Consider the following 26,611-nt stretch of genomic DNA (forward strand, 5'->3'; position numbering starts at 1 on the left):
TTGCAAACTTCATTTTGCTTGTCATTAGGCAGAGAAAGAGCCATTACAGGCAAAGGGAAGGGGGATCACCACTCCAAAAAACCACAAGGAAATCTGCTAGCTGTTATTTATACTGCTAGTTTGCCTTCTTTGTAGAAAGGGGCTGTGGAAAGCTAATGGTCTCATGGGAAAGATGTGTCTGTTACTGGATTTTCATATAACCTCTTCTGCAGACAAATTCAGCTCCAGAATGAACTATCTCTCTATGTCTGTCTCCTAGAGTGCATTTAAAGAGTTGTTCTTGCCAATATTTATCGAGCATGAACAATGCACAGGCAAAGTGCTATAGTTCAGAATGTATAGAAATGCATTAGACTGGGTCAGAAGCTCAGAATTTACTTGGAAGACAGACCTATAAACAGATGGGGTAAGGGCCATCAGATATTTATAAAAGAGTTGAACATGCTTGAAGCACAATGAACTACTCCCAGGGAGGGCCTGGGAGCCCTTAGTTCATCACATAAATGCATGGGGCATAGGCCATAGAGCGTAGCTCAAGTGTGGCATTTAAACATACCCTTCCAGGGTAATACGTGTTATGTCAAGCTGATTAAATGATTCTATAAAGCTATATGTCACTAACCTTACACAAAGGGAAGTGGTGGCTGGACTCCCTTGTAGAATTAGATTATGAATTTAGAAGGGGTGCATGTAGCACTTGCCAGGTTTCCAGGCTACATCCCTAGCAGGCTAGGACAGAACAAACTAAGCTCAGTACACAGAGAGGAAATGCCTGTGGGCATATGGGGCTGGGTTGAGGGGGGTTTCAGAAGCACCAATGAGAAGGGAAACTCCCCGGGGCTCAGCTGATGGGGGGAAAGCAAGGACCTTGGGTTTTGGAGCCGGGAGGTTGAAAGTGGGAACCAAAGATAGTAATGAGGAACTTCAATGCCACCTCTGTTCTTTCTTACGGGTCCCTTTCTGTCCTCTGAGCTCTTTTTTCATCTCCACTTCTATCTTTTACTTTCCCTCTATAACATCACCTTTTCTTAATAATAACACTTGCCAATCTCCAGATCCTAGTCCATGCTAGGTATTTTACCCACACACTCTTATCATCTAGTCCTTCTAGAATCATCAGGAGGTAAGAATTAGCATCGCAAGTTTACAGGAGAAGAAATGTGTCTCAGAGAGGTGATGGCATTGCCTTGAGATCACCCAGCTGATAAATAGAGCTGGAATGGGAACCCAGGTTCATATGTTTTACAAAGGTCTCAGTATTTCTATACACCCATGTTCGCACTGTTTTGGAATAGGACGCTCATACTATGTTATTCTTTAAGCAGCCCAAGGTGAGATGTAGTGCATCTTATATCATACACTTTCATTCTTTTCCCTGCGTCCTATAGAATTTGTCACAGTGTCCTCCGGTTATGACCCTGATCCACTCATAACCCTCAGAGACAGGGCATTTGTTTGGATGAAGGGATCAGTACTTCCCTAGAAAAATGCCTTTGGGTTTCTGCACTAAGTTAAATAAATCATTGACCTTAAGGAGCCAAAGCTCTTTCTCACTGGGAAAATACTCTGGAGTTTTCAACTGTGTATAGTTCCAGGATAGTGGACTAGCATACACTAGCCACTGATAGCTTTACAAAACCAGGAGTAAACGGTGAGACAGAGGGGAAGAGTGGCATGGGGAGCACCGTGGAATCACCAAGTCCTGATTCCGAATGTGACCTGTAATGACCATAATCTTGGACAAAGCATGTAACCTGTCAGAGGCTAACCTCAGGAGAAGCTTTTGTCCCTCACATGGGAACGGAACGGTCGTAAGGTCTGGGGGTATCGTACATCTGGAGATAGCACGAAGTCAGTCTGCAGTAAACCATGGCTCTTATTTTGATGATGCCAATAGGAATATACTAACACGTGCTCAATGCAGTTGGTGATGACAGGCTGCATATTAAAGTCAGGCGGTATTGATTGATTGATCTTTTCTTAGGAACCGTGCTCATGAAAAATAAATTTTGATGTCAGTTGATTTCCTGAGAAACTCATTCAAAGGTAATGATCAGGAAAGAATGAGGAGAAAAAAATCAACTCCGTTACATTTTTCACTTTTACTTCTATTTGTTTCGTATCTAACTTTTTTGTGTGTATTTATTGAGAATGAATCTTTCTTTCCTAAAATAAATCACAGTTCTTTTTTTCCAGCTCATAATTACCAGAGTTGTTCACTAGAGAGTTTTGTGTCCTTCGGCATTCTGTTCTTGTTTTCTGCCCCTTGTTCTGTCGGGATCACCTCCTCGGTCCTTTTCTTTTCTGAGCTGCTGTCATCAGCTTCCTTCTGCTATTTCTGGGAGCCTGTGAGGAGGTCTGGAAGGGAGACCTCAGATTTTCAGATGCGTTGTGTCCCTTAAATATGCTAATTCCCCATCAGGGTCAGGGCAACCTTGGACACCTCAGATGAGCTGCTTAAATGACAGGGCCCAGCTGAGATTTGGATCCTGGGATATTAGGAAGGGCTTATGATTCATCAGCCCCAGTCGTTCTCCACCGTGTTCTCCCATTTGATCCTCTGGCAGCCCAGAGAGGACAGTGAAGATTTAAAAGGGCTCCAGAAGGTGGCCACAGGAGACACCGCCAATAAATAGTGATTCAGTCATTCATTTGAAACACATTTATTGAATGTCTACAGTGTGCCATACTCTTAGGTTCTGGGCATAAACAATGAACAAATGTCCCCGCCCTCGTGCAGCTTATATTCTAACAGGAATGGACAGACAATAACAAATAAATATGTAGAGTGGCAATAAATATTATGGAAAAAGAAATCATTATAAGGTAGTTAGGGAGTCCCAGGAGGGTGATGGAGGCAGGTTATCATTGTATTATGAGTTTTCTGGGAGGCCTTCTCTGAAGGGTCTCTGTAAGGTCCTGAAGGAATTAAAAGAGACAAAGAGCTATGCGGTTATCTTGGGCAAGAGAGTTTTAGGCAGAGGAAACGGCAAGTACAAAGGCCCTGAGGCCAGAGGAGTCCAATGCAGATCATACAGAGCCCTGTAGGCAACTTAAAGGGTTTGGAATTTTACTCTGTTGAAAAAAGGAAGTCATTGGATTTTGAGTACAGGAAGGACATGATTGCGCTGGAATTTTAAACAATTCACCCGCTTGGAAGAACAAACTGGATGAGCAAGGTGGGAAGCAGAGAGATTAGAAGGGTCTTAGAAGAAGCCATGTGAGAGACAGCGGTGCCTGACCAGGATGAGAACAGTAGAGTGCTTAGAGGTGAATTGGGGTGCTTAGAAGTGCTTAGAGGTTCTCAGAGATTGTTCTCAATGTAACTTGAAGGCAAAGCTGGCAGGATTTCCATGAATTGCATGTAGTGTGACGTGTGAGAGTCACAGAGGAGTCAAGGAATCCAGGGCTTCTGGCTTAAGACGAGTGAGTTCTGTCTGTTGCAACAAGGAAGATTGCAGCACAAGCAGAGCAGGGGGTCATGAGATGGAGCTTCACCTGGGGCATGTTAGGCCAAGTGAAGGTATCCATCGAGCATCTAGATATTTGAGTCTGGAGCTCTGGGTGGGGAGTGTCAGTGGACAGGCAGCATTTAAAGCCAAGAGACAGAGTAAGGAGATGAGTAGGGCAAAGCAGAGCCCCATGCATGGTCTTCTGGGAGATGCAGACAGGTACAGAGAAGTCTGGGAGCCTGAGGGATGTAGGAGGAACGTCAAGAAAGAACACATCACAGAAGCCAAGTGAAGAAACTACTTCAAGAAAAAAGGAGGTGATGGGTCACTTTTGTTACTAAATGCCTCTGAGGGTCGAATAAGATGAGCACTAAGGATTGATCATTAGATGTGGCAAAGCAGGGCCACTGGAGACCTGGACAAGAGGAGTTCCAGGGAGTGCTGAGCCCAGCAAACTGACTCAGAAAGAGGGTTTGAGAAGTTTTCCTGTAGAAGGCTGTAAAACTGAGCACTAGGTAGAAAGAGAAGTGAAGTCCAGAGAGAGCCCTTTTTTTTTTTTTTGAAGATTTATTCATTTATTTGAGAAAGAGAGAGAGAGCGCACACACAGAGGAAGAGGAAGAAGCAGGTTCCGCATGGAACAGAGAGCCCAATGCAGGGCTCAGTCCCAGGACCCTGGGATCATGATCTGAGCAAAAGGCAGATGCCCAACTTACTAAGCCACCCAGGCACCTCCAGAAAGAGCTCTTTTAACGAAGGGGCCAATTGGGGGAGCCTGGGTGGCTCCGTGGGTTAAGCCGCCTTCGGCTTGGGTCATAATCTCTGAGTCCTGGGATCCAGTCTCTGCTCAGCAGGGAGCCTGCTTCCTCCTCTCTGCCTGCCTCTCTGCCTGCTTGTGATCTCTCTCTCTCTGTCAAATAAATAAATAAAATCTTTTAAAAGGGGGGGGGGGGCAATTGCAACACTTTTTTTTCATGGAGGGAAATGAGCCAATATAGCAGGAAGACGTAATTATTCAGAGGAAAGGGCAAAATTGTCAATTCAAGGTCCCAGAGGAGGGTTGGGGCCTGGTGCACAGGGTGAGGTCCCAGCCTCGATGGGAGCAGGGACGGGCTCGGCAGTGAGTGGAAGCAAAAGAGGGTGGGAGAGGGGCAGGAGGTGGGGAGAGCCCCGCAGTTGTCATCTCTCTTTCCAGTGAACTGAGAATCAAAGCCAAGAAAGGAGAGTGAGCCTGGGTTGGGGAGGTGGGGTTTGAGGGGAAAGGGGAAGCTGTGGACTGGATGGCCACCAGGAGCCTCTGACTCCAAGGGCAGAACTCTTTCTCACTTCCACCTGCTTCACAGTGGTGCCAGGTTCATGGTTGGGCTCATTGCTGGGCTCATGGGGTCAGAAGGATCTAGCATTCTTTATTTTCCTCTGGGGTTCGTTTACACCAATCTCGGTCTGCAAGCACATATCCCTTGGGAATGAAACATTTACTCAGCTCTAACACTTCATTGACCATCGAGGTCAGCTTTCTATTTATGGATAGGAAGAATGATGTTTCACTGATTTTCAAAGGTCTGACTTCTTTGTTTTCTGTGTTTTTCCTCCTGTCCAGGAACTGCCATTGCAGCCAAAATGAATCCCAAGGAAGAAAAAGTAAAAATAATCACAGAGGTAAGTGGTTGCTTGGATGTTCCCCTAAAGGTATGTTTGTGTGGGCACTGCATTCGTGTCGCACGTGTTTGTGAGTGAGGACGTTAGGTCAGCAACAAGCATTTTCTGCACACAGGCTGCATGCAGAGGGTCCTAAGCCAGGCACGTGGTGGGGATGGGGGCTGAGGTGTAGGAAATGCATCCTTGCGGGCTGTCTGTGAATGCTCTGGGCTGCTTGGTCTCCATTTCATGAATTCCGACGCACAGCCATTTTGAGTTATCACCTGCAGCTGAGTCAGCTCCACTGAAGCACATTGATTTGCAGAGAAATTCAGAGTGAAGGTAATAATCATAGATTATAACCACTAATGAAATCTTCTGTCACAAGGACTCCTGCAATTTCCAACCCATCATGTACAAAACATCATTGAACACGATCTAGGACAGAGAAGGAAGACCATCTCCTGTTAGGAGACCATAGACCTCTGAATGGAGAAGCTACTGCCCTAAAGCCTATCTTCTTTCCTAGCTCCAAGGCTCACTGACTTGAAACCACAGAGGCAGAAATGGAGAAAATAGGCTGTTTTCTACTGAGGACTTCTGAAGCCAGAAGGAGCTAGCTAAAACCAAGCAGGTTTGCTTGAAGCCAATTCTGACAAACCACATCAGCTTATGCATTCATGCAACAAACATTTATAGTGCCTCTGGTCTCTGGGGTTACAGCAACGAGCAAAACCCTGTGCCTTCATGGAGTTTCTGTTCTACCTGATTTGTAGTCCTACTAGACAGTTTCCCACTGACAGAGAATCAAAACATTATTGGCAAGCAAGCAAACAAAAAACAATTAAACCAAAACAAAACCCAAATTTTCCACAGATCTGTTCTAAGCCAGTGAGAGCTTAAACATGAGTTAAGGGCATATTTGCACATCTCAGTCTTACCAATATCCTATAACCCAAGTTGGCCAACTCCTAAGATAAGAATACCCCCTACCTGGTGGCCCTGAGTCATGAAGCCCCGGTGAGAATGGGACTTGCACCTAGATGATGAGTGAGGGAGATCAGGTCCCTTGGACAAAAGAGAGCCCAAGCTCTGAACATTCGCTGGTTAGGACCTCAGTTCCCTCCACTAACCGAAGTTCTTGCCATCTCTAAGCTCGATGACCAAGGGCAGGGATGTGAAATTGGAGGCTGTCTCAGCAACGAAAATCCCAGTTTCGTTTTGAACACCTTTCTAATGACTTCGGTATAAACGGATGAGGTTCCGGGTTTACCTTGCAACCTCGCTCACATTCAGAGGTGTTTGTAGCCCAGTTTATAAAACACTAGAACCAGAGAAGTTTAAAGCTTGAACACTTCTGAGCATTCAGCTCTACCATTTTATAAGTAAAACTTTAGAAAGCGCAACGTGGAAAAAGAGAACAAAGTTTGCACTGTGAAAGAGTTTCTCTGTTTTCAAAAAGACCTGCAAACATTTTTTTAAAATTGAAACCCCATGTTGATTGGACATGTATCTTCATTATTCCTGACCTGAGACTGAGACTAAGGGTGCAGAGGAGCCCGGCCCTTGGAACCCCAGGTCTGATTCTGATGTTATCCTGTGCTCCCTCTGGACACACCTGCTATCCTGGCAGATTCACTTGTCTTTGGCCATCATTAGATCATGCGTTTTGAGGTCATGGGGTCTCTCTGGAAACACAGTGACGTCCTATGCACAAATGAGGATCTGGGACAGTGGAGGCTCCAACAACACCCCATTTATGACGTTTCCATTTGGATACAACTTTTCAAGACCATGACTATTTTGAGAAGAGTGGATGCTGGTGGCTGCTCAAACCATGGCAGCTGTCCCTTTGCTCACATTCAAGTTTTGGGGAGGGACAAGATGGCTATTTTAATGTTAATACCTAAAATGCCCCCTCCCTGCCTTACTGGGTTTTGTTTCCCAACTGACAGGGGGACCAAGTGATGACTCTTCCCTTTGCATTTTTTCAAAGGAGTTCATCGAAAACGATGAGGACACAGGTGTGGGAAGGCAGAAGAAGACCTCAAAGACTGCAAGACAAAAAAGAAAGAAACAGGTAGGTAGGGCTAGGGAGCAGGTGTCTGTGCATCAGACTAGTTAGCAAGATGCTCCCACCTGCAGGGGACCACACCTCCTTCTGAGGGTGCCCCCTGGAAAAGGCAGGGATGCGGATGAAAGGTGCAGAGTGTAGGACCTGTGTGGGGCCTCACAGGTGACCCTCATAAGGAGGCCCTGGTCGATAATCTGAGCGTTTTCCTTCTGAGGTTCCTCAGGTCTCCTGAGAGAAAGCCAGAGAAGAGGGAAGGCGGAGTCTTTTGAGAGGCCGTGAACTGAGGCTGGCGATAGATGGCAGTGCAGGATTACGAATCCTGGGGAATTCCCCCTTTCTCCAATTTCAAATACCAATTCAGCTGCGGTCTAAACCAGCAGGCCCCCCACCCCCCAGCTCTCCTCCACAAGAGTGACGCTCCTGGTCTGGGAGCATCCATCCCCCAGCAAGACCAGCGTTCTCAAGGTAAATAAATCCCCGTGCTCAGGAACCCCTTTCCTCAGAGAAAAGGGAAGCAGGGAAGTTCTTCTGGAGCGGCAGTTTTCTTGGAAAAATGGAGATCCCAGCAGGGGAGGGAAGAGAGAGAGCGCCATTTTGAGCCAGCGGCCACGTGATGGGACTGCCTAGAGAGGGTGGCTGGGAGGTGGGGAGGACACCAGGGGATCGAAGTCTGGGAGAAACACCCTCTCTCCACCGGCCCCCACCCCTACCCAGCACACTCCAGCTGGGAGGGGCTGAGAGGCGACCTCTGCCTCTCCTGCAGCTGGGATGGAGCAGCCCAGGGGAGGACCAGGGCGCGGGAGGCAGGCGCTGCCAGCCACGTGGCTGGTCTCTCTGGCCACTGAGGGAGCTTTAACCCCTTCCTACAGGATCCCTCAGAGGCTCTGCAGCCAGGGCAGGGGACCCAGCACAGACAGAAAGAATGCAAGCCCTTAGCTCAAGGACCACAGGCACAGTGAGCAGGGGTGACAGGCGCGAACCAAGACAGGACCCGAAAAAGAAGGGATGGGAAGGAGAGCTTAATACCAGACTAGCAGACCACGGAGCAGGAGCAGTTTGAGCGGGGGCAGAGGTTGCGGGGGGGGAGGGGGCATTGCCAGAAATCCAGAAGACTGTTTCTTAATGCCAGTGGCACTTCAGAATGGAATCTGGGAGGAATGTTGTTCTGGGAGGAAGGTTGTTGTTGTTTTTTTAGGATGGTGCCTCAGATCCAACCCACGCCACTCATTTAAATCAAAATGTCTGCGCTTTGCTCCTGGCCTGATACTTTGCAGCAAGCATCTCCATGAATGGGCTATTTTTATCTCCCTACTATAAGATGGGAAGGAAGGAAGCTAGGCAGTCAAGTAACTTGCCCAAAGTCCCAAGGTTCATCTGAGCTCAGAGGCAAGCCTTTGGCTCCAAAAGCCGTCACTCAGCCTTGGCCTCCACTGCCACCTCCCTGTACACCAGCCTCCCTTCCTCCTCGGGGAGCTGGGGAAGGAATCAAAGGCTATTCTTTGCCCTGAATCATCCGGGGACACTTTGGCAGCTGTTTCCAGATGATTTGGAGTCAGGATCACATAGTTTGGCCATAGCTTTTCTGCTTCCCTTTTCTACCCAATTTCTGCAGAGCTCTGCACAGTATACATAGAAATAGTGGAAATATTTATTTTATGTGGGAGGCCTCGGTAATTTCACAAGAACCCTCTTAGACAAACTCAGGGTTGGCATCCCTTTTCTGACGCAGGTGACAGGACCACGGATATCTAGATCTGAATAGTATTGGAGTCTTTCTCCTCGATGAGTGACCCACCTCATCCCCAGATAGGATCTAAGTCAATAGAAGCCCTGGGAGTAACCATCTCTAACCTTGTGCCCACAGCTGCCCACTGCTGGTGGCCCCGAGGAAATGGTGTCTGAAAATCCCCACTTGGGTGACCAGCAGGAGCCCATGCAGGAAGATTCTGACACTCGGCCCCTGAGCATAACAAGCCGTCGTGGCCCACGGAGTAAGTGTCCCCACATCAAGTTCAGCCAGTATTAATTAATTGCTTACTGTGATCAGCACAGAGCCATATGGGAATTTTTAATGGGTCGTATTTCTCATTCATGGCCGCCACCTCTCCACCCACTTTACCCCAACTCTGTGGATAATTTTCTAGGTTAGCATCTGTCTGGGAGACAAGACACATAGCTTCAGGACATGTTTATATAGCCGCATGTGTTTGTAAGTATTACTTGAAATAGGAATAGTAACAGGTGTTCAAATTTGTAGAAATTCAAGGGAGGGTGAATGGTTAGGAAGCCACCCAAGCTCAAGAAGTGGGCCTTGAATCAGATGTTGCAAGACTCCAGGGAACGTGGGAGGGTCTCAATGGTCTTGGCCCTCAGGGACCCCTACACACACACATGCATATTCTTCCCCCTTCCAAGAACCTCCACTACCAAGGACATCATTAATTAGCTGCTCAATTGTAGAGAAAAGGGTTATCCCTTGCTTATGGCTTTTCATGAGAAGTGGATTAGACTACAGGAGAAGGTGTGGAACACTTTTCAGTTGTTAATCATTACACAATTGGTTACCCTGTCTCCCTGCAGCAGGGCTGAGGAAAAAGTCACTATTAGAAACCAGAGGGCTTTGGAAGCAAACCCATCCGAAGTCCAACCCTAAGAAAAATGTGGTTCCCATCTAAGAGCGATGATATCATAGGACTGTTACAAATTAGGAAAACAGAACCAAACTTTATCCCATAGAGTCACTTTTCTTTCGAAATGCTCAAAATTACTCATTATTGAAGATTACAACTTGTCATAGTTCAGGCTACCACAATAAAATACCATAGCCCGGGTAACTCAGACGGCTATGTTCTTGTAATTCTGGAAGCTGGAAGTTCAAGCCAGGGTGCCTGGGTGGTGGGTTTCCTGCAAGGCCTCTCTTCCTGCTTTAGACACTCAGGTGTCTGAGTTTATAAGGACACGAATCCTACTTATCAGGGTCTCACTGTGTAACTCCATTTAACCTCCATTACCTCCTCAGAGGCCCTCTCTCCAAATATGGTCACATAAGGAGCTAGGGCTTCAACATAAGAATTCTTCAGAGACACAATTCAGTCCATAGCATAACTATTGGATAATTAAGTAGTTATTTTTATATTTTATATTTTTTAAGATTTTATTTATTTATTTATTTATGAATTGAGAGACAGAATGTGTGCACATGTGAGGGTGTGTGGGGCAGAGGGAGAGAATCTTCAGCAGACCCCATGCCCCGTGCGGAGCTCAGCTAGGGCTCGATCCCACAACCCTGAGATTCCAACCTCAGCCACAACCTAGAGCTGGATGCTCAACCCAGTGAACCACCCACGTGTCCCATTTAGTAGTTATTTTTAAATCAAGGGAAAAAGGGTCAGAGAGGTTGGCCAATAATAAAACTCTTCTTCTAAGATTTTATTTATTTATTTGAGAAAGAGTGAGAGAGAGAGCATGAGTGGAGAGAGGGAGAAGCACACTCCCCGCTGAGCAGGGAGCCCTATGCCGGGCTCCATCCCAGGACCCTGAGATCATGACCTGAGCTGAAGGCAGACACTTAACCTACTGAGCCACCCAGTCTCTTAATAAAAAGTCAATTCGTTCCTTATTCCTAAAATAGGAAAATTACTATTTACTATCATGGGAGTGGTTGTGAGGATGAAATTTTAAAAAGGCATGTACGTACTTTAAATAGCATGCACAGTAACAAATACACTAGCATATTACATAGATAATGCACAGTGACTCAGCTTTTCTACACCTAAGAGACTTTTGGACTTTGCATTAGTCCAAAAGTTAAAAATTTTTAAAGGCTCTCCTTCTGATTTGGAGAAAAGGAGATCAGTGGAAAGCTAAGATGTGCCTGCCTGAACAAGGTCATGACGAGCGGGTGTCTGGACATCCCTGGGTAGCTAACACTGTTGTTAGTTGGCAGCACAAGTGGGCCAAAAGGTAAAGAAAACAGCCCTATGAGTGAGCTGGGGGCACCTGGTGGGTAAAAAGCCTGGGGGGCCAGGCATGCATCGGAAACGAGAGGCCAAGATGAGCAGAAAGCCAGCCATGGGTCAAGATCGCAGGACAGATCTCGTTCGTGACACCAACACACAGTAAAGCAAGAGACAGATGAGGGACTGGCGTTGACAAGAGCCATGAGAAATACAGCAAAGACTCTGGGCTGAAGCAGGGCCAGGGGCACCACGGAGCGACAGAGGAACACATGCTGAAGGGTGTGTAGGAGTCATGAGGGAGTGTTGGTGGAGGAGGCATCCAGACAGATAGCTTGGAAACACATAAATGTGAGCAGAAAAACATGCACGCTGAGCTAGGTAGAGGCAGCCTGGGAAATCACATACCTCTGCCTTTTGTTACAAGTATAGCATTGAGTCCAGCCTACTATCAAGGGGAGGGACATCAGGCTTCCCCTTTAAAGAGAGGTGTGTCTGTTGGAAAAATTTATGGACATATTTTTAAGCCACCATGTTCATCTTTCTTTAAAACTCTGTAGGCTGCTTTCCTACTCAGAAGTCTGTGATGAGCATCACATAAAATCCACACTCCTTCTTTGTTCTGGGTCCCAAGACCCTATGTTCTCTGCTGTTTCCTCTCCTCTCCCATCTGTCCCCACCTACATGACTGTGTGCTGACCTCAGAATGCCTCGTGACCACCTGAGCATCCCAGGCTTTGGTTCCCCCTCAAGGAAAGCTCTCCACCCATGCCTTCTGCAACCTTGGGGCACAAGGGCCAGGAAGTTGTAGCAATGAAGACCATAGTCTTTGGGGTCAAATGAGTGAGGGTACCAATCTCTACCTGTCTGTTTCTTACTCGCTTGGGCAATTTCCCCCCCAGCTCTCTAAAATTCAGTTTCTTTATTTGCAAAGTGAGGACAAGAACAGAATACCTTAATACCTCCAAAGAGTTTGTATTCCAGTTGGGGGGTGAGAGGGAAAAAGAGAATGTGAGTTAGGCATGATGGAGATACAGTATGGCAGGCTGTGGGAAGTGCGGCAGAGGCAGGTAAAGACCAAGCTGGCCTAGAAGCAGTGGGTGTCAGGGAGGGCTGCTATTTTTTGAAGGGTCGTCAGGGGAAGGCCTCTCCAGTCCGACCGTGTTTGAGCAGAGGCTTGGAGGAATATGGAAGATCCCTGAGAAAAGTGCTCTTTTTTTTTTTTTTTAAAGATTTTGTTTATTTATTTAAGAGAGAGCATGAGTGGGGAAGGAGCAGAGGGAGAGGAAGAAGCAGGCTCCAGTAGGGAGCCCGATGTGGGAATCAATCCGGGGAGCCCAGGATCATGACCCAAGCCGAAGGCAGATGCTGCTTACCTAACTGAGCCACCCAGGCACTAATAGAAAAGAGCTCTTAATGCAAGAGTGTGCTCAGTATGGTTACAGCACAGCAAGGACCAGGACCCCCTGGTTGACAGAGTGAGCAAGGAGGAAAAATAGGAAATGAGACCAGAAGGGAGGAGCCTGTGGGCCCCTACACTTTCAGTCCCCGTGAGATGAGGGCTGCCAGAGGGTCTGCTCTGACTTAAGGCTGCAAGATGCCATGTTAAGCGGTTGACTCTGGAAGGTGCGAGAACAGAATACAGACGAGGCAAAGAGCAAGGGTGAAACCCAAGAGAGTGGTGGTGGCGACTGGGACCAAGGTAGCAGTGAAAGAGGTGAAAAGAAGGGGTGAGATTCAGGGCCTCTGGAAGGGAGAAGCAGCAGGGTTTCTGCCTGAACTGAACAGGAGTTTTGAAAGCGAGGCAGATGATGTCAGCTTTGTAACTTGAGCAACTGGGAAAAGAGAGTTGCCATTGACAGAGGGGAAAGATGGCAGAAAGATGGGTTTGGGGTAAATTAGCGAAGGACTTGCAAAGTGTGAGATGTCCACTGGATATCCGAGTGGAGTTGGAGATTGGGGTCCGGAAGTTGGGCAGGCCTTTGCTGACCGTCTGTCTAAAAGAGAACTTTCCCACCTCCTCCTATTCTCTCCTCCCCCTGGTTTTCCTCTAGAGCCCTCATCACCCCCTGGCATGCTCCAGGCAACTGTTTGCTGACTGTCCCTGAGAGCAGGACTGAGTCTTCTCCATTCATGGCTGACCCTAACCCCCTAACCCCAGTGCCCAGAGCAGTACTCGGGCCAGGCTAGAGGCTCAGTGACATTTGTTGGACAGTCTGCCCTGGGCATACCAGCCAAAGCCTCAGACAGAACCCTGTCAGACTTTGTGGGAGAAGCAGAGGATGAGGAGGTGACAGTTATAAAAATGAGTGTCAGAGTATAAGAGGAACAGGGCCTAGGGGCGCAGGGTTCCACCATGAGTTCAAGTAGGCTGGCTGCTCTAGGGAGAGAGGAGTTTCCAACCCTCAGGCACATTTTTTCCTCAACGCCTTTTAGTACGTTTTCCAAGCAGAATAGGAAATACAAACTTATTTTCTCTGCTCACAGTTCTTTAGCCCATCTATTAAGGCTTTACGTGTCTGGTTATCAAAATAACTTTTGATATTCTCAAAAGAAATCAAATGTCACCAAGGCAAGTGCCAAGTCCTTAAGATCGTAAACGTAAGACCCTTTGGGGCTTCTGTTTTTCATTATGAAAATTCAAACATGCACAGAATTAAATAAAATTCAGGGAACCAGGGAACCAGGTTGGCTCAGTCAGTAGATCATGGCACTCTTGATCTCAGGGTTGTGAGTTCAAGATCCACAAGGGTGTAAAGCTTACTTAAAAAAAAAATCCAGTGAACCTCATATGCACCACACCAGATTCAAGGATTAATAAGATTTTGCCATGTTTAAGTAGCACCTTTCTCTCTCTCTCTCTTTTTTGTCTTTGCCGGAATATATATAAATTGTGGTTTAAAAATAAAACCCATAAAATTTGCCATCTTAATCTTTTTTTTTTTCTTTTTGAGGGAGAGAGAGAGAAAGAGCAGCAGAGAACACTGTACCTGTGCTCACGAGTCGGGGGAGGGGCAGAGGGAGAGAGAGAGAATATTAAGCCGGCTCCATGCCCAGCCCAATGCAGGGCTCAGTCTCACAACCCTCAGATCATGACCTGAGTCAAAATCAAGAGTCAGACACTTAACTGACTGAGACACCCAGGCACCCCAACCCATCTTAACCATTTTTTTTTTATTTGACAGAGAGAGATCACAAGTAAGCAGAGAGGCAGGCAGAGAGAGGAGGAAGCAGGCTCCCCACGGAGCAGAGAGCCCAATGAGGGGCTCGATCCCAGGACCCTGGGATCATGACCTGAGCTGAAGGCAGAGGCTTTAAACCACTGAGCCACCCAGGCACCCCTCCATTTTTTTTTTAAAGATTTTATTTATTTGACAGACAGAGATCACAAGTAGGCAGAGAGGCAGGTAGAGAAAGGAGGTAGCAGGCTCCCCGCTGAGCAGAGAGCCCAATGTGGGACTCGATCCCACGACCCTGGGATCATGACCTGAGCCGAAGGCAGAGGCTTTAATCCACTGAGCCACCCAGGTGCCCCCATCTTAACCATTTTTAAATATACACTTCAGTAGAGGTAACTGTTCCCATTTGTACAACAGATCTTTGGAACTCTTTCTTCTTGCAAAACCGAAACTCTATATTTATTAAACATGACTAACTCCCCATTTCTCCTCCCTTAGCCCTTGACAACCTCTATCCTCCTTTCTGATGAAATGAATTCAATTATTTTCGCCACCCCATGTAGGTAAAATCATCAGTATTTGTCTTTCTGACTGGCTCATTTCACTTAGCATAATGTCTTCAAGGTTCATCCACATTAGAGCATGTGATAGGAATCTGTTACTTTTCAAAGCTGAGTAGTATTTCATTATATCACATCCTGCTGATACATTCATCCTTTGTGGACATTTGAGTTGCTTCTGCCTCTTGGCTATTGTGAACAACATTATCAACATGAATGTGCAGATACAACTTCACGCTCCCACTTTCAATTCTTCTGGATATATTGCAAGAAGTGAATGCTGGTTCATAAGGTAGTTCTTTGCTTAATATTTTGAGGAACCAACATACTTTTGCATAGTGGGTGCATCGTTTGTATTTCCACCAACACTGCACAAGGTATCCAGTTTCTCCACATCCCTACCAACATTTGTTACTTTCTGTTTGTTTCTACACTAGCCATCTTAAGTGGATGTGACCTGATCTCTCATTGAGGTTTTGATTTGCATTTCTCTGATGGTTAGTGATGTTGACCATCTTTTCGTGTGCTTATGGACCATTTGTGTATCGTGCTTGGGAGAAACATCTATCCTTTTCCATTTTCTTTTTTTTTTCTTTTCCATTTTCTGATCAAGTTATTTGTTTGGGTGGTTGTTGTTAAGTTACAGACAGACTTTATGGATTCTGTATATCAACCCTTATCAGATACATGATTCGTAAATTTTTTCTCCCATTCCACAGTTTGCATTTTCATTCCATTGATTATGTCCTTTGATGCACAAAAGCTTTTAAGTTTGAGATTGTCCCATTTATCTGCTTTTGCTTTTATTGCCTGCACTTTTGGTGACTTAGCTCATAAGTCATTGCCAAATTCAGTGTCTTGAATCATTTCCTCTATGTTTTCTTCTAAGAGTTTTATAATTTTAGGTCTTACATTTGGATCTTTAATCCATTCTGAGTTTATTTTTTACGGTGTAAGGTAAGAATCCAAGTTCATTCTTTTGCATACGAATTGCCACTTTCCCAACATCGTTTGTTGAGGAAATAATTCTTTTCCCATTGAGTGTCTTGGCACCTTTGTTGAAGATCATTTGCCCATATGTGCAAATGCTTATTTCTGGGTTTTCTCTCTATTTCACCCAAAGACATAATGTCTGTCTTTATGCCGGTACCATACCATTTTGATTACTATAGCTTTGTAATATGTTTTGAAGTCAGGAAGTGTGAGACTTCCAACTCCGTTCTTTCTCAAAATTATTATGGCTATTTCAGGGTCTCTTAATATTTCATATGAATAGGGATGAATTTCTCTATGTCTGTGAAAAATGCCAGTAAGATTTTGATAGGGATTGCATTAAATCTGTAGATCATCTTGGGAAATAATGACATTCAACCCATGAACATGAGATATCTTGCCATTTATTTGTGTCTTTAATTCCTCTCAGCAATGTTTCACAGTTCTCAGTGTACAAGTCCTTTGTGTCCTTGGTGAAGCTTATTCCTAAATATTTTATTCTTTTTCATGCTATTCTAAATGGAATTGTTTTCTTAATTTCTTAATTTTTAGCTTTTTTTGTTATTAGTGTATAGAAACACAACTGATTTTTCATATCAACTTTATATCCTCAATTTGGCTGAACAGTGTTTTTCTTTGGAATCTTCAGGGATTTCTATATGTAAGACCATGTCATCAGCAAACAAAGATAGTTTGAGGTCTTCCTTTCCAAGTAGGAAACTTTTTTTTTGTAACTTTTTTTTCTTGCTCTCTTATTATGTCTGAGCTGCTATAACAGCATACCATAAACTGGATAACTTATAAAGAACAGAAATTTATTTTTCATAGATCTGGAGACTGGAAAGTTCTAAATCAAGGCACTGGCAGATTTGGTGTTTCATAAGGAGGGCCCGTGTCCTGGTTCACGGATGGTTGTCATCTGGCTGTGTCCTTACACGGTGGAAGGTAGAAGGGAGCTAGTGCCTTATAAGGTCATGACCTCATAACCTAACTAGCTCCCAAAAACCTCAGTTCCAAATACCATCACACTGGGGCTAAATTATACTATAAGAATTTGGGGAGGACAGAAACATTCAGGCTATAGCACTTATCTAACAGCTCTGGCTAGGATTCCAGTGCCGAGTTGAATAAAAGTCGGGAGGGGAAGCATCCTTGCTTTGCTCCGGCTCTTAGAGGAGACACTTCAGTTGTCTACCACTGAGCACGATGTTATTTGTGGGCTTTCATGTATGGCCTCTACTGTGTTGAGGTAGTTGCCTTTTATCCTCATTTTGTTGAATTTTTTTTTTTTATCATAAAAGGGTGTTAGATCTTGTCAAATGCTTTTTCTGCATCAGTTGAGGTGGTCTTGTGGGTTTTTTTTTTTTTTTCTGAGTTCTATTATGGAGGGGTATCATATGAATAGATTTTCATCTACTGAACCATCCTGCCACCTCCTGAGTTATACTTTGTGTGTAAGGATAAGCCCAACCTGGGCTGGGCTAATACTATGTGTCAGTGGATCGTCTCTCATGACCAGTTTATGAATACTGTTTACATTTTCCTGGGGGAATTCTCAGGTTCAGTGGTTTCCCTAGCCCCAACAAGACAATTCATGTTAACAATGCAATGGAACTTTTTAAACTCATGTAATTCTATTTATTTTCTTCCCTAAGCAGTCAGTAGTTTATCTGAGTCGTCCTCCGAATCACCCGGCCAAGATAGATAGACGATAGATAGATAGATAGATGGAAGATAGACAAGGTAGACAGACAGATGATAAAATTTGACAGTCTTGAACTCTGAGAGCTTGAGAGCACATTCTGAGCCAGGTAGCAAGCTTTCTGATAGGATTTCTATCAAGATTCCTTATTCAATTTCCTTGCCCACATCCCGTTATATTGCCAAGGTATTAAGATAAATAAACATGTCAAGCCAGCAAACATTCCTTGAAGCCTATAGAAACTGCAGTCAGACCCGATACTACTGTTCAGACATTCAGTCATGGGACCTTGAGCAATAACCTAATCTTCCCAAGCCACAAGAGCCTCATTTATAAAATGGGGATCGTAAAAAACCTCCACGTAATACAGCAGTTACAACAATGAAATCAGGAGAGACACAGAAAGCACCTGGGGAGGGGCTGGCACATACATAGTAGTCCTCTTCAGCCAAAAGAAGAACTTGTTGCCAAATAACTAACAAAAATCATTACCTTTCTTGAGTGCAAAGGTCACTGCATGCATTACATCATGTAATTCCCACAACGGCACGATCATGAGACATTGTTTCATCGGCTGGAAACCACGTTCAGGAAGAACTCCTTGCCAGAGGTGGTGGGGCCAGTCTGCAGACCTCTGGGCTCTTCATGGTCACAAAAATGGCATCACTTGACACAAATCACAACCCTGACTGGTCCTTAAAGCTAAGGGTTTGCAGTCGCCCACGAAAGTGCAATAGCCATGCTGCGCCCAACACTGTCCGCAGTAGCTCCCAGGCCCCCCGCATACTCTTCACATGGGGCGTAGAGACAGCTTGGAGCCTTCACAAGATTGTCACTCTGGCTCTGCCTCATTTTCTTCTACAAAAGAGTGTCACTTGTGTGAATCACCTACCTTACTCTCCCTACCTCAACTAACCCTTCTCTATTTAAATAAAGGTTTTGTTTATTGGTTTGTCTTAACCTCACGACTTACCTTTCAAAAATCAGTACATACACCACCTCATTTGGAAAGCTTCCCTGTGCCCCAGTATGGGCTGAGTACACCTCCTCTGTGCTTCATGACTCCTGTGCCCATGCGAGTGTCTGGAGTCATCTTTTTTTGGTGCAAAGCCTCTGCTCTCTACTGGACTACAAATTCTTGAGGGTAGATACTGACTTTCAGGTCTGCCATCTGTAGGGCTGGTACCCAGACAGCACTCAACGATGCTTACTAAGCTGGCCTATCTGCTTTTTATTGCAAGGCCATGCTCTGGCTTAGGTATGCTCACCTTCCACACCCACAGCATTCTTCCCTCCAGGTCTGCTCTCCTGGACCTGGATCTTTGACTCCTTCTTACATTAACTTCTCAAACCTCTCATGGGTCTGGCCTCCCCTTGGTGCCAGCACCCCAGCTCCTCATCTTAAACCTACAAGCCTCTCTACATGATAGCATTCCTACAGGCCTCCAAGGGGTGTGAAAGTCAGACCGTATTCAAGTACTCAGATACCAGCACGTGGATTCTGCGGCCTCCCCCAGTGCACCACGCACATGCTCAGAGGGGCCACCTCCCTGATTAACAGCAGCTGAAATCATGCAGTGAAAGGTTTGGCTCCTGATTTGCTATTCAAACATCCATACAGTCATGACATTCCAAATAAAGAAAGCACTTCACTGAACAGGCACCAGTTCCAAATCAAATAAACATCTAGAAAAAAAGTACACACATTTCCCCCATGATTCCAACTTGTACCGTCTCTTAAGGGAGTAACTATCAAATGTTAAGTAGTTTCTTATGAACATAAATTTCCTCATTACTGACATCTGTTTTCCATTCATTCGGGTTAGTTTCTCTGATTAAAGCATCATTTCAGAGCCAGTTTCTCAGTCGTAGAAACTTTTACCTTTCAATGCAGTAGAAATGCAGTAGAAACTTTGCATTCTCTGATGCAAAGGTAAAGAAGTAGATTGTTCATTTTAGACTTGCTTTTTAAAAGTCACCAAGCCATGGAGAGACTGACCCAGGAAAGATATGTCACAAAGGACAGTAGGGGACCCAGAGGAGACCTGGCTGAAAAAGCTGGGTCTTGGAAGTTACCTTGGAGTCTGGTAGCAAGAGAAGGGAAAGAACATTCTAGTCAGAACATACATGCTGGGGGATGAAGGAAAGGCCAGAAAGTTCACCAGCGCTGGTGTTCGTGACCTCACATGGTACTAAGGGTACCAAATTAAAGCACTAAAACAAGTATGAATAAATAGAACATTATATTCTGTAATTTTTTTTGATATTATGATGTTTGACACCTGGGGGGGTGGGAACCCTTTCTGGGTTGAGAAGATTTGAGCCAGTTCTCAGAGATGACAAAGGACTCAGAGTGGAGGTTGCTTTTGAGATGCACACTGACCAATCCAGAGCCCACCTCTTTCTGGCGTAGAAAGCAATATTCCTCTGCCTGCATCATCCCAGGGTCAGGTACCAAGCAACTAGAGACACCACTATAGCTTATAGCCCCCTAGAAGATTCAAACTAGCCAGGCCTAAACTATTTATCCTGCCCTGCCTTGCCCTTCCCTGAGAAATCCCAATAAAGGCCACGGACAAAGGTCTCACCTTGCTCTCGTCTTCTACCTCCAGATCACGGTGGGGTCTTCCCGTGTGCCCTGCGTTGCATGCCATGCCTCCTAGTTCTAGAACTCAGGAGTATGAGGAGCTGTTTCCTGAGCCTCTCCTCTGTCTCTTGTGGCCCCCCTCACAGACCGCACCATAAGAGTACAACAAGTAGGAAGCATATACTGTGTGATGATTTGTTGCTGGGAAAGGCATTTTCCAAAAGACTCCTTTAAGCAAAATGTCTCCCGAGTCATCCCTCCCCGTGTTCATGTCCAGCCTTGAACTCACTCCAGTCTAACTCACGTCCCCATTCCCCGTCGGCACTGCTCTTGTGGAAGGGGCCGGTGACTCCCCATTTGCCTAACTCACTGGTCAGTTGCCAATCTTTCCCTTACTGACTTTCAGCCCATTTGGTGTAGCTCACCACCACCCCTCCCTTCGCCCTTTGCTTCCAGTGATCCTCTTACTTCTCCCTCGTGGACTATCCCTCTCAGTGTCCTTGCTGGTTCTTATATCCCCAACCTCCAGGAACAGGCCTGGCCCTCTTTTCTTCCTCAATCCTCATTCTCTTGGTCATCTCAAGACTTGAAAACCCTGAAAATAGGGGTACCCTACGGCCCAGAAATTGCACTACTGGGTATTTATCCTAAAGATACAAAGGTAGTGATCCGAAGGGGCACATGCACCCAAATGTTTATAGCAGCAATGTACACAACAGCCAAACTATGGAAAGAGCCTAGATGTCCATCAACAGATGAATGGATAAAGATGTGGTATATATACACAATGGAATACTATGCAGCCATCAAAAAGACCCCAAAATCTTGCCATTTACAATGATGTGGATGGAACTAAAGAGTATTACTCTTAGTGAAATAAGTCAATCAGAGAAAGACAATTATCATATGATCTCACTGATATGAGGAATTTGAAAGGCATGGTGGGGGGTTCTGGGGAGTATGGAAGGAAAAAAAATGAAACAAGATGGGATCGGGAAGGAGACAAACCATTAGAGACTCTTAATCTCAGGAGACAAACTGAGGGTTGCTGGAGGGGTGAGGAGGGATAGGGTGGCTGGGTTATGGACATTAGAGAGGGTATGTGCTATGGTGAGTGCTGTGAATTGTGTAAGACTGATGATTCACAGACCTGTACCCCTAGGGCAAATAATACATTGTATGTTAATTTAAAAAAAAAAAAAGAGAGAGAGAGACTTGAAAACCTAACATATACCTATCAGGAATGTAACTGACCAGTCCCAAATGGTCATCTCTAGCCCAGGACTCCTTCAGACTAGATGGACAGCAACCTTCTACCCAGTATGTTCATTTTGTTTACTGTAAGTATATAATTCAGTGGTTTTCGGTGGTGGTAGATCTGTGCCACCATCACCACAGTCCAGTTTTAGAACATTTCATCACTCCAGAAAGTTCCTTTGTGCCTATTTACAGTTAATCCCAACTCCCACCCCAGCCCTAGACAAACACTGGTTTGTTTTATATCCTTACAAATATGCCTTTTCCAGACATTTCCTGTAAACTGAATCATACAGTACGTAGTGTTTCGTGTGAGGCTTCTTTCACTTAGCATAATGTTTTTTGGGTTTCATAAATGTTGTAGCATCTATCCACATTTTCTTCCTTTTTATTGCTGCATTGTATTCCATCATATGAATGTCCCACATTTTGCTTATTCATTCACCTGTTGATGGACATTTGGATTATTTCCAGCTTGGGGTTATTATGAATAATGCTGCTAAACACCTTTGGAGTGTGTCTGCATGGATGTCTGTTTTCATTGCTTTTGAGAAATAGTAGAATTTCTGGGTCATATGATAAATTTATATTTAACTTTATACGAAACTATCAACCTGTTTTACAAAATAGCGATGTCAATTTACTCTCCCACCAACAGTTTTTAAGAACTGTCCACACTTGGTATGGTCAGTCTTTAATTATAGTCTCTATGAGGTGTATAATGGTATCTTAGTGTGCTTTTAACTTGTATCTCCCTATTGATTAATGATAGTGAGTATTTTTGTCATATGCTTATTAGCCATTTGTGTATCATCTTAGTAAAATAACTATTAAATATTTGCTCATTACTAACCCGATTCACTGTCTAGTGTGGAGTTGTAAGAGTTGTCTATGTATTCTGGATACAAGTACTTTATCAGATCAATAATTCATAGATATTTTCTCTGAGTAAATGTCTCATCTTTTCATTTTCTTAATCATGTCTTTAGAAATATAAAAAGCTTTAATGTCAATGAAGTCAAGTGCATCACTTTATTATTATTATTATTATGGATTGTGATTTCAGGATTATATTGAGACTTCTTTGCCTAACCCCAGTTCATGAAGTTTTTCTCCTATATTTTCTTCTATAAGTTTTATGCTTTTAGGTCTTACATTTAGTTAGGTCTGTGATCTATCCTGAGACAACTCAGATTTCACTCTACCGAAGCTGAGCTCCTGATTTCCTTCTCCTAACTTGTTTGTCCTATAGTCTTCCCATCTTGCAAAACACATACTTCATTCCTTCTATTGCTTGGATCATCTTTAACTCCTGTCTTTTTCTGCCCCCATCCATAAGTCCCTATAAGTCCTGTTTGCTCTACCTTCAAACTAGACCTGAAGTACACCTATTTCCCGCTACTTCTACCCACTCCGATCCCAATCCAAGCCACCTTCAGCTCCCATCTGGAGTATAGCACAGCATCCCAGCTGATGGCCTGGCTTCTGTTCTCACCCCAGCAGCCAGAATGGGCTTAGGAAAATAAGGCCGTGGCTCTCCTCTGTTCCAACCCTTCAGTGGTTCTCCCCGACTCAGAGCTTAAGCCGAATTGAGTAGGATGACCTACCCATTTCAGCTCCACCTTAACTCTGCGACCAGATACCCTGGTATTCTATCTCCCACCTCTTATCTTTCTCCTTTTCTGCCCTGGTCCTACAGTAGGTATGGCCCTTGGAGTCTTTGTACCCAGTATTACTCTAACTAAAATGCTTATCCCCCAGCCATCCACATGGCTTGATCGCTCATTTCCTTTACCTGTTCCAAGGTCACCTTGAAGCCCTTGCTTAGTCACTCCTAAAACGGCAATGCACACCGCCCCCGGCCATCCTCATCCTGTTTTAGTTGTCTTCATACCATCTATTACCATCTGACATATTAAATATACTGCCTGTCTGTGGTCTCTCTTCCCTGCCAGAAAACACACTCCATGAAGATGAGGATTTCTTTCTTTTCTCCCCTGTTCCATCCTTGATGCCTTGTACACACAATAGGTACTCAAGACCTATTTGCCAGTTGAATGCTTGAAAACTGGAGAAGAGATTCTCTAATTCTCATCTCTAAGCATGTCCAAACTTGGGTTTTGTAGAACGCTAGCCACCTGACAGAGAGTCACGCCTGCAAGGTCAGACCGTGTACGTGTCATTTCCTCTCTTGGAAGTTCACAAAGCTTGTTCTGAGAACAGTCCGTTCCCCTGGCATCTCGCAGGCAGTCCCTGGCCCTCCTGAATGAAGTTTACATTTTTTTTCTACTCTACCCAAGGCAATATGGAAGGCTTAACCACAGGCAGAATGTCATGGCAAAATATATGTAGGAAGCCACCTTGCAGAATTTCAGCCCTGTCTGAAGCCCCCTTGCCCTATCCCACCACCTGGAGCAGAGGAACAGAAGCCAGGGCTGGCCAGGTGCAGTCTTGCACATGGTGATGATCCCTGTCTCCGTCAGTTCCAGCTGCTGTAATGAAATACCATAGACTGGTGTCTCAAACCACAGACATTTATTTCTCACAGTTCTGGAGGTTGAGGAATCCAAGACCAAAGCTCAGAATGATTCAGTTCCTGGTAAAAGCTCTCCTCCTAACTTGCTGATGGCCGCCTTCTCACAACATCCTCACAGGGTGGAAAGACAGAGAGCCACAGTTCTGGGCTTTCTTCTCTTCAGACGACACTAATCCCATCATAGGACACCCCCACACACACACCTCATGACCTCACCTAAACCTAATTATCCCCCACACAAATAGGCTTGGCCTCCAGATAACATCACATGGAGAGGGCTGAGAGTTTCAACATAAGAACACTGCAGGGACCAAAACAGTCAACCCTAAACAGTTCCCAGGTCTGGGATGTGTCCTGATGCACAGAGATATAGGAGGGGGCAGTGGGCAGAGCCAGATCTTGGGGTCCAAGCGCCCGTGAGTGAGAAGGAAACATGAGCAAAAATAAGGGCCCCACGTTTTCGGCTAACATAAAATGCAGTGTCCATGAGACTATGAAATAAAGAAGCAGAAAAGAAAAAGTGACCGCAGAAATCCCTCCAGATGCCTCAGCAAATGTGAACTATCAGCAGTACTGAGGCTCAAAGCCCAGGGAAGAGCCTGCTGTTCTCAGCCTATTTGAATTTCATTTTAGGGAGTAAAATTTTCACAAGTGATGCTACTCTGCTGGGTAAAAATTAGAAAATCAGGAAAAGGAAATAGAAGAAAATAGTCACCCACATTTTTATATCCTAGTGACAATCACCACTAACCTGATGCCATTTTGTTTTGCTGGGTTTTCCTGCCAGACAGCCAAGGACGTCCTATGTTCCCAGAGGGCTGACTGTGACTGAAAGGACATTCCATTTTCTTCCATCCATACGGTTGGTCAGATGTTGGGGACAATTGGACGGATTGTCCAACTCATCATGTTTTCCTTTTTAAGTCTGTAGGATAGAGCCTCTGTTCCCCTCCAGTTTTTCGTACTGAGGTCGAGCTGGCTTCTGTCCCATGCTCTCCCTCCCCCCCCAACTCTGTATTTATTCTATCCAGGAATTTTTTAACAGGGTTTGGGGGTAATTATCTATTTGGGGGAGAGAAGAGGCCAGAATTAAAAGCCAGATGAGGCCAGCGTTTCCCCCATCCTCTAGTCCATTGTCCCTGCAAGAATTATGCTATATGGGGGCACCTGGGTGGCTCAGTTGGTTAAGTGTCTCTGCTCAGCTCAGGTCATGGTCCCAGGGTTCTGGGACCCAGTACCACATCAGGCTCCCTGGAAGCCTGGCTCTCCATTTCCTCCCCACTTATGCTCTCTCTCTTTCTCTCTCTCTATCCCTATCTCTCTCTCTTGCAAATAAATAAATACAATCTTTTTTTTTTAATATTTTATTTATTTATTTGACAGAGAGAGATCACAGTAGGAGAGAGGAAGGGAAGAGATCACAGAGAGAGAGGAAGGGAAGCAGGCCCCCTGCTGAGCAGAGAGCCCGATGTGGGACTCGATCCCAGGACCCTGAGATCATGACCTGAGCCGAAGGCAGCGGCTTAACCCACTGAGCCACCCAGGCGCCCCCAATCTTTTTTTTTTTAAGATTTTTTATTTATTCATTTGACAGACAGAGATGACAAGTAGGCAGAGAGGCAGGCAGAGAGAGAGGAGGAAGCAGGCTCCCCGCCGAGCAGAGAGCCCGATGCGGGGCTCGATCCCAGGACACTGAGTTCACGACCTGAGCTGAAGGCAGAGTCTTTAACCCACTGAGCCACCCAGGCGCCCCACAATCTTTTTTTTTTAAAAAGAGAATTATGCTATATGTAAGTTGCCATACAAATTTTTAAATATTTTATTGATGACATAAGTATATAAGTATTAACAAAATAGAAGTATATTAATATAAATATGTTTTAAAATAAAAAATGTTAGATCACTCTTGACGTTATCCAAAAGAATCTAAATGGTAGTGTTTTTTGATGACCCCTGTCACCACCTTAAAAAAAAAAAAAGCTGTCTCTGCACAGTTGGAAATTTGACACCATTCCCTTTTCTTCTTGAACTCCTTCATTCCACTCCTCCCTCCAAGAACTTTAGGTAACCTGTTTCTGTCCTGAAAGGTCTTTAATTACTCACCATGTTAACGAACTGAATTTTTGTTCATGCTGTTATCACAGTTATCAATAGTGCCCAAATGATGAAAACATAAAGGTGCTATGGCATTTGGTAAATATTTGTTCATCATCACAAGTAAAACAAATACAAACACTCAGAAGTAGATTGTTTCACTAGAGAGGGTGGGCAGAAGAGGGAGGTCAGTATAGAGCCATCTTCACGCTCACCTGTTCTATGTGACTCCAGATGATACCAATTCAAATCCAAACCCAAATACCCCATTTCTGATTTTACATCAAGTCCCTGGAAAGTCCTAGTACACACAGCGGTAAACAGAGAGCTAGGTCTCAGCAGTGAGAGTCCCAGGACAATACCTTGCAAGAAGGATAGGATTCTCTTGGCACCGACAAGGGGAGGAAGGAAGGACTTCAGATGGAGAAGGAACTGTGGAAACTTCTCCGTAAAAACAAGATCACTTCGACTTGTGGACAGATGAGAAGATTACAACGTTATTTCAAAATGCAGTGTCTGTCTTCCTAGAAGGTTTAAGGGGTCAGGTTTAATAGAAGTGGTCAAGAGAAAAATGGAATGCATCC

The 26,611-nt window shown here is 44.9% G+C and overlaps 1 protein-coding gene across 5 annotated transcripts in view; it reads left to right on the forward strand.

Annotated features, from left to right (window-relative positions):
- Nucleotides 1-26,611, forward strand: part of CC2D2A (coiled-coil and C2 domain containing 2A) — a 135,657-nt gene that overhangs the window by 590 nt on the left and 108,456 nt on the right. For 4 of the 5 annotated variants that reach the window (XR_006605492.1, XM_004773377.3, XM_045075767.1 and 1 more), the window contains exons 2-4: nucleotides 5,052-5,110; nucleotides 7,086-7,169; nucleotides 9,028-9,154. Coding sequence is in view for 4 of the 5 variants with exons in the window: in XM_004773377.3 (XP_004773434.1) it covers nucleotides 5,072-5,110; nucleotides 7,086-7,169; nucleotides 9,028-9,154 (250 nt within the window). In the remaining variant the exon portion in view is untranslated. Of the gene's footprint in view, nucleotides 1-5,051; nucleotides 5,111-7,085; nucleotides 7,170-7,411; nucleotides 7,629-9,027; nucleotides 9,155-26,611 lie in introns of those variants that run through there. The other variant, XM_004773379.3, reaches the window with a different exon arrangement.

The sequence above is a fragment of the Mustela putorius genome, unplaced genomic scaffold, assembly GCF_011764305.1.
Source record: "Mustela putorius furo isolate JIRA1106 unplaced genomic scaffold, ASM1176430v1.1 tig00000083_pilon_pilon_pilon, whole genome shotgun sequence".
In the NCBI taxonomy this organism is placed as follows: Eukaryota; Metazoa; Chordata; class Mammalia; order Carnivora; family Mustelidae; genus Mustela; species Mustela putorius.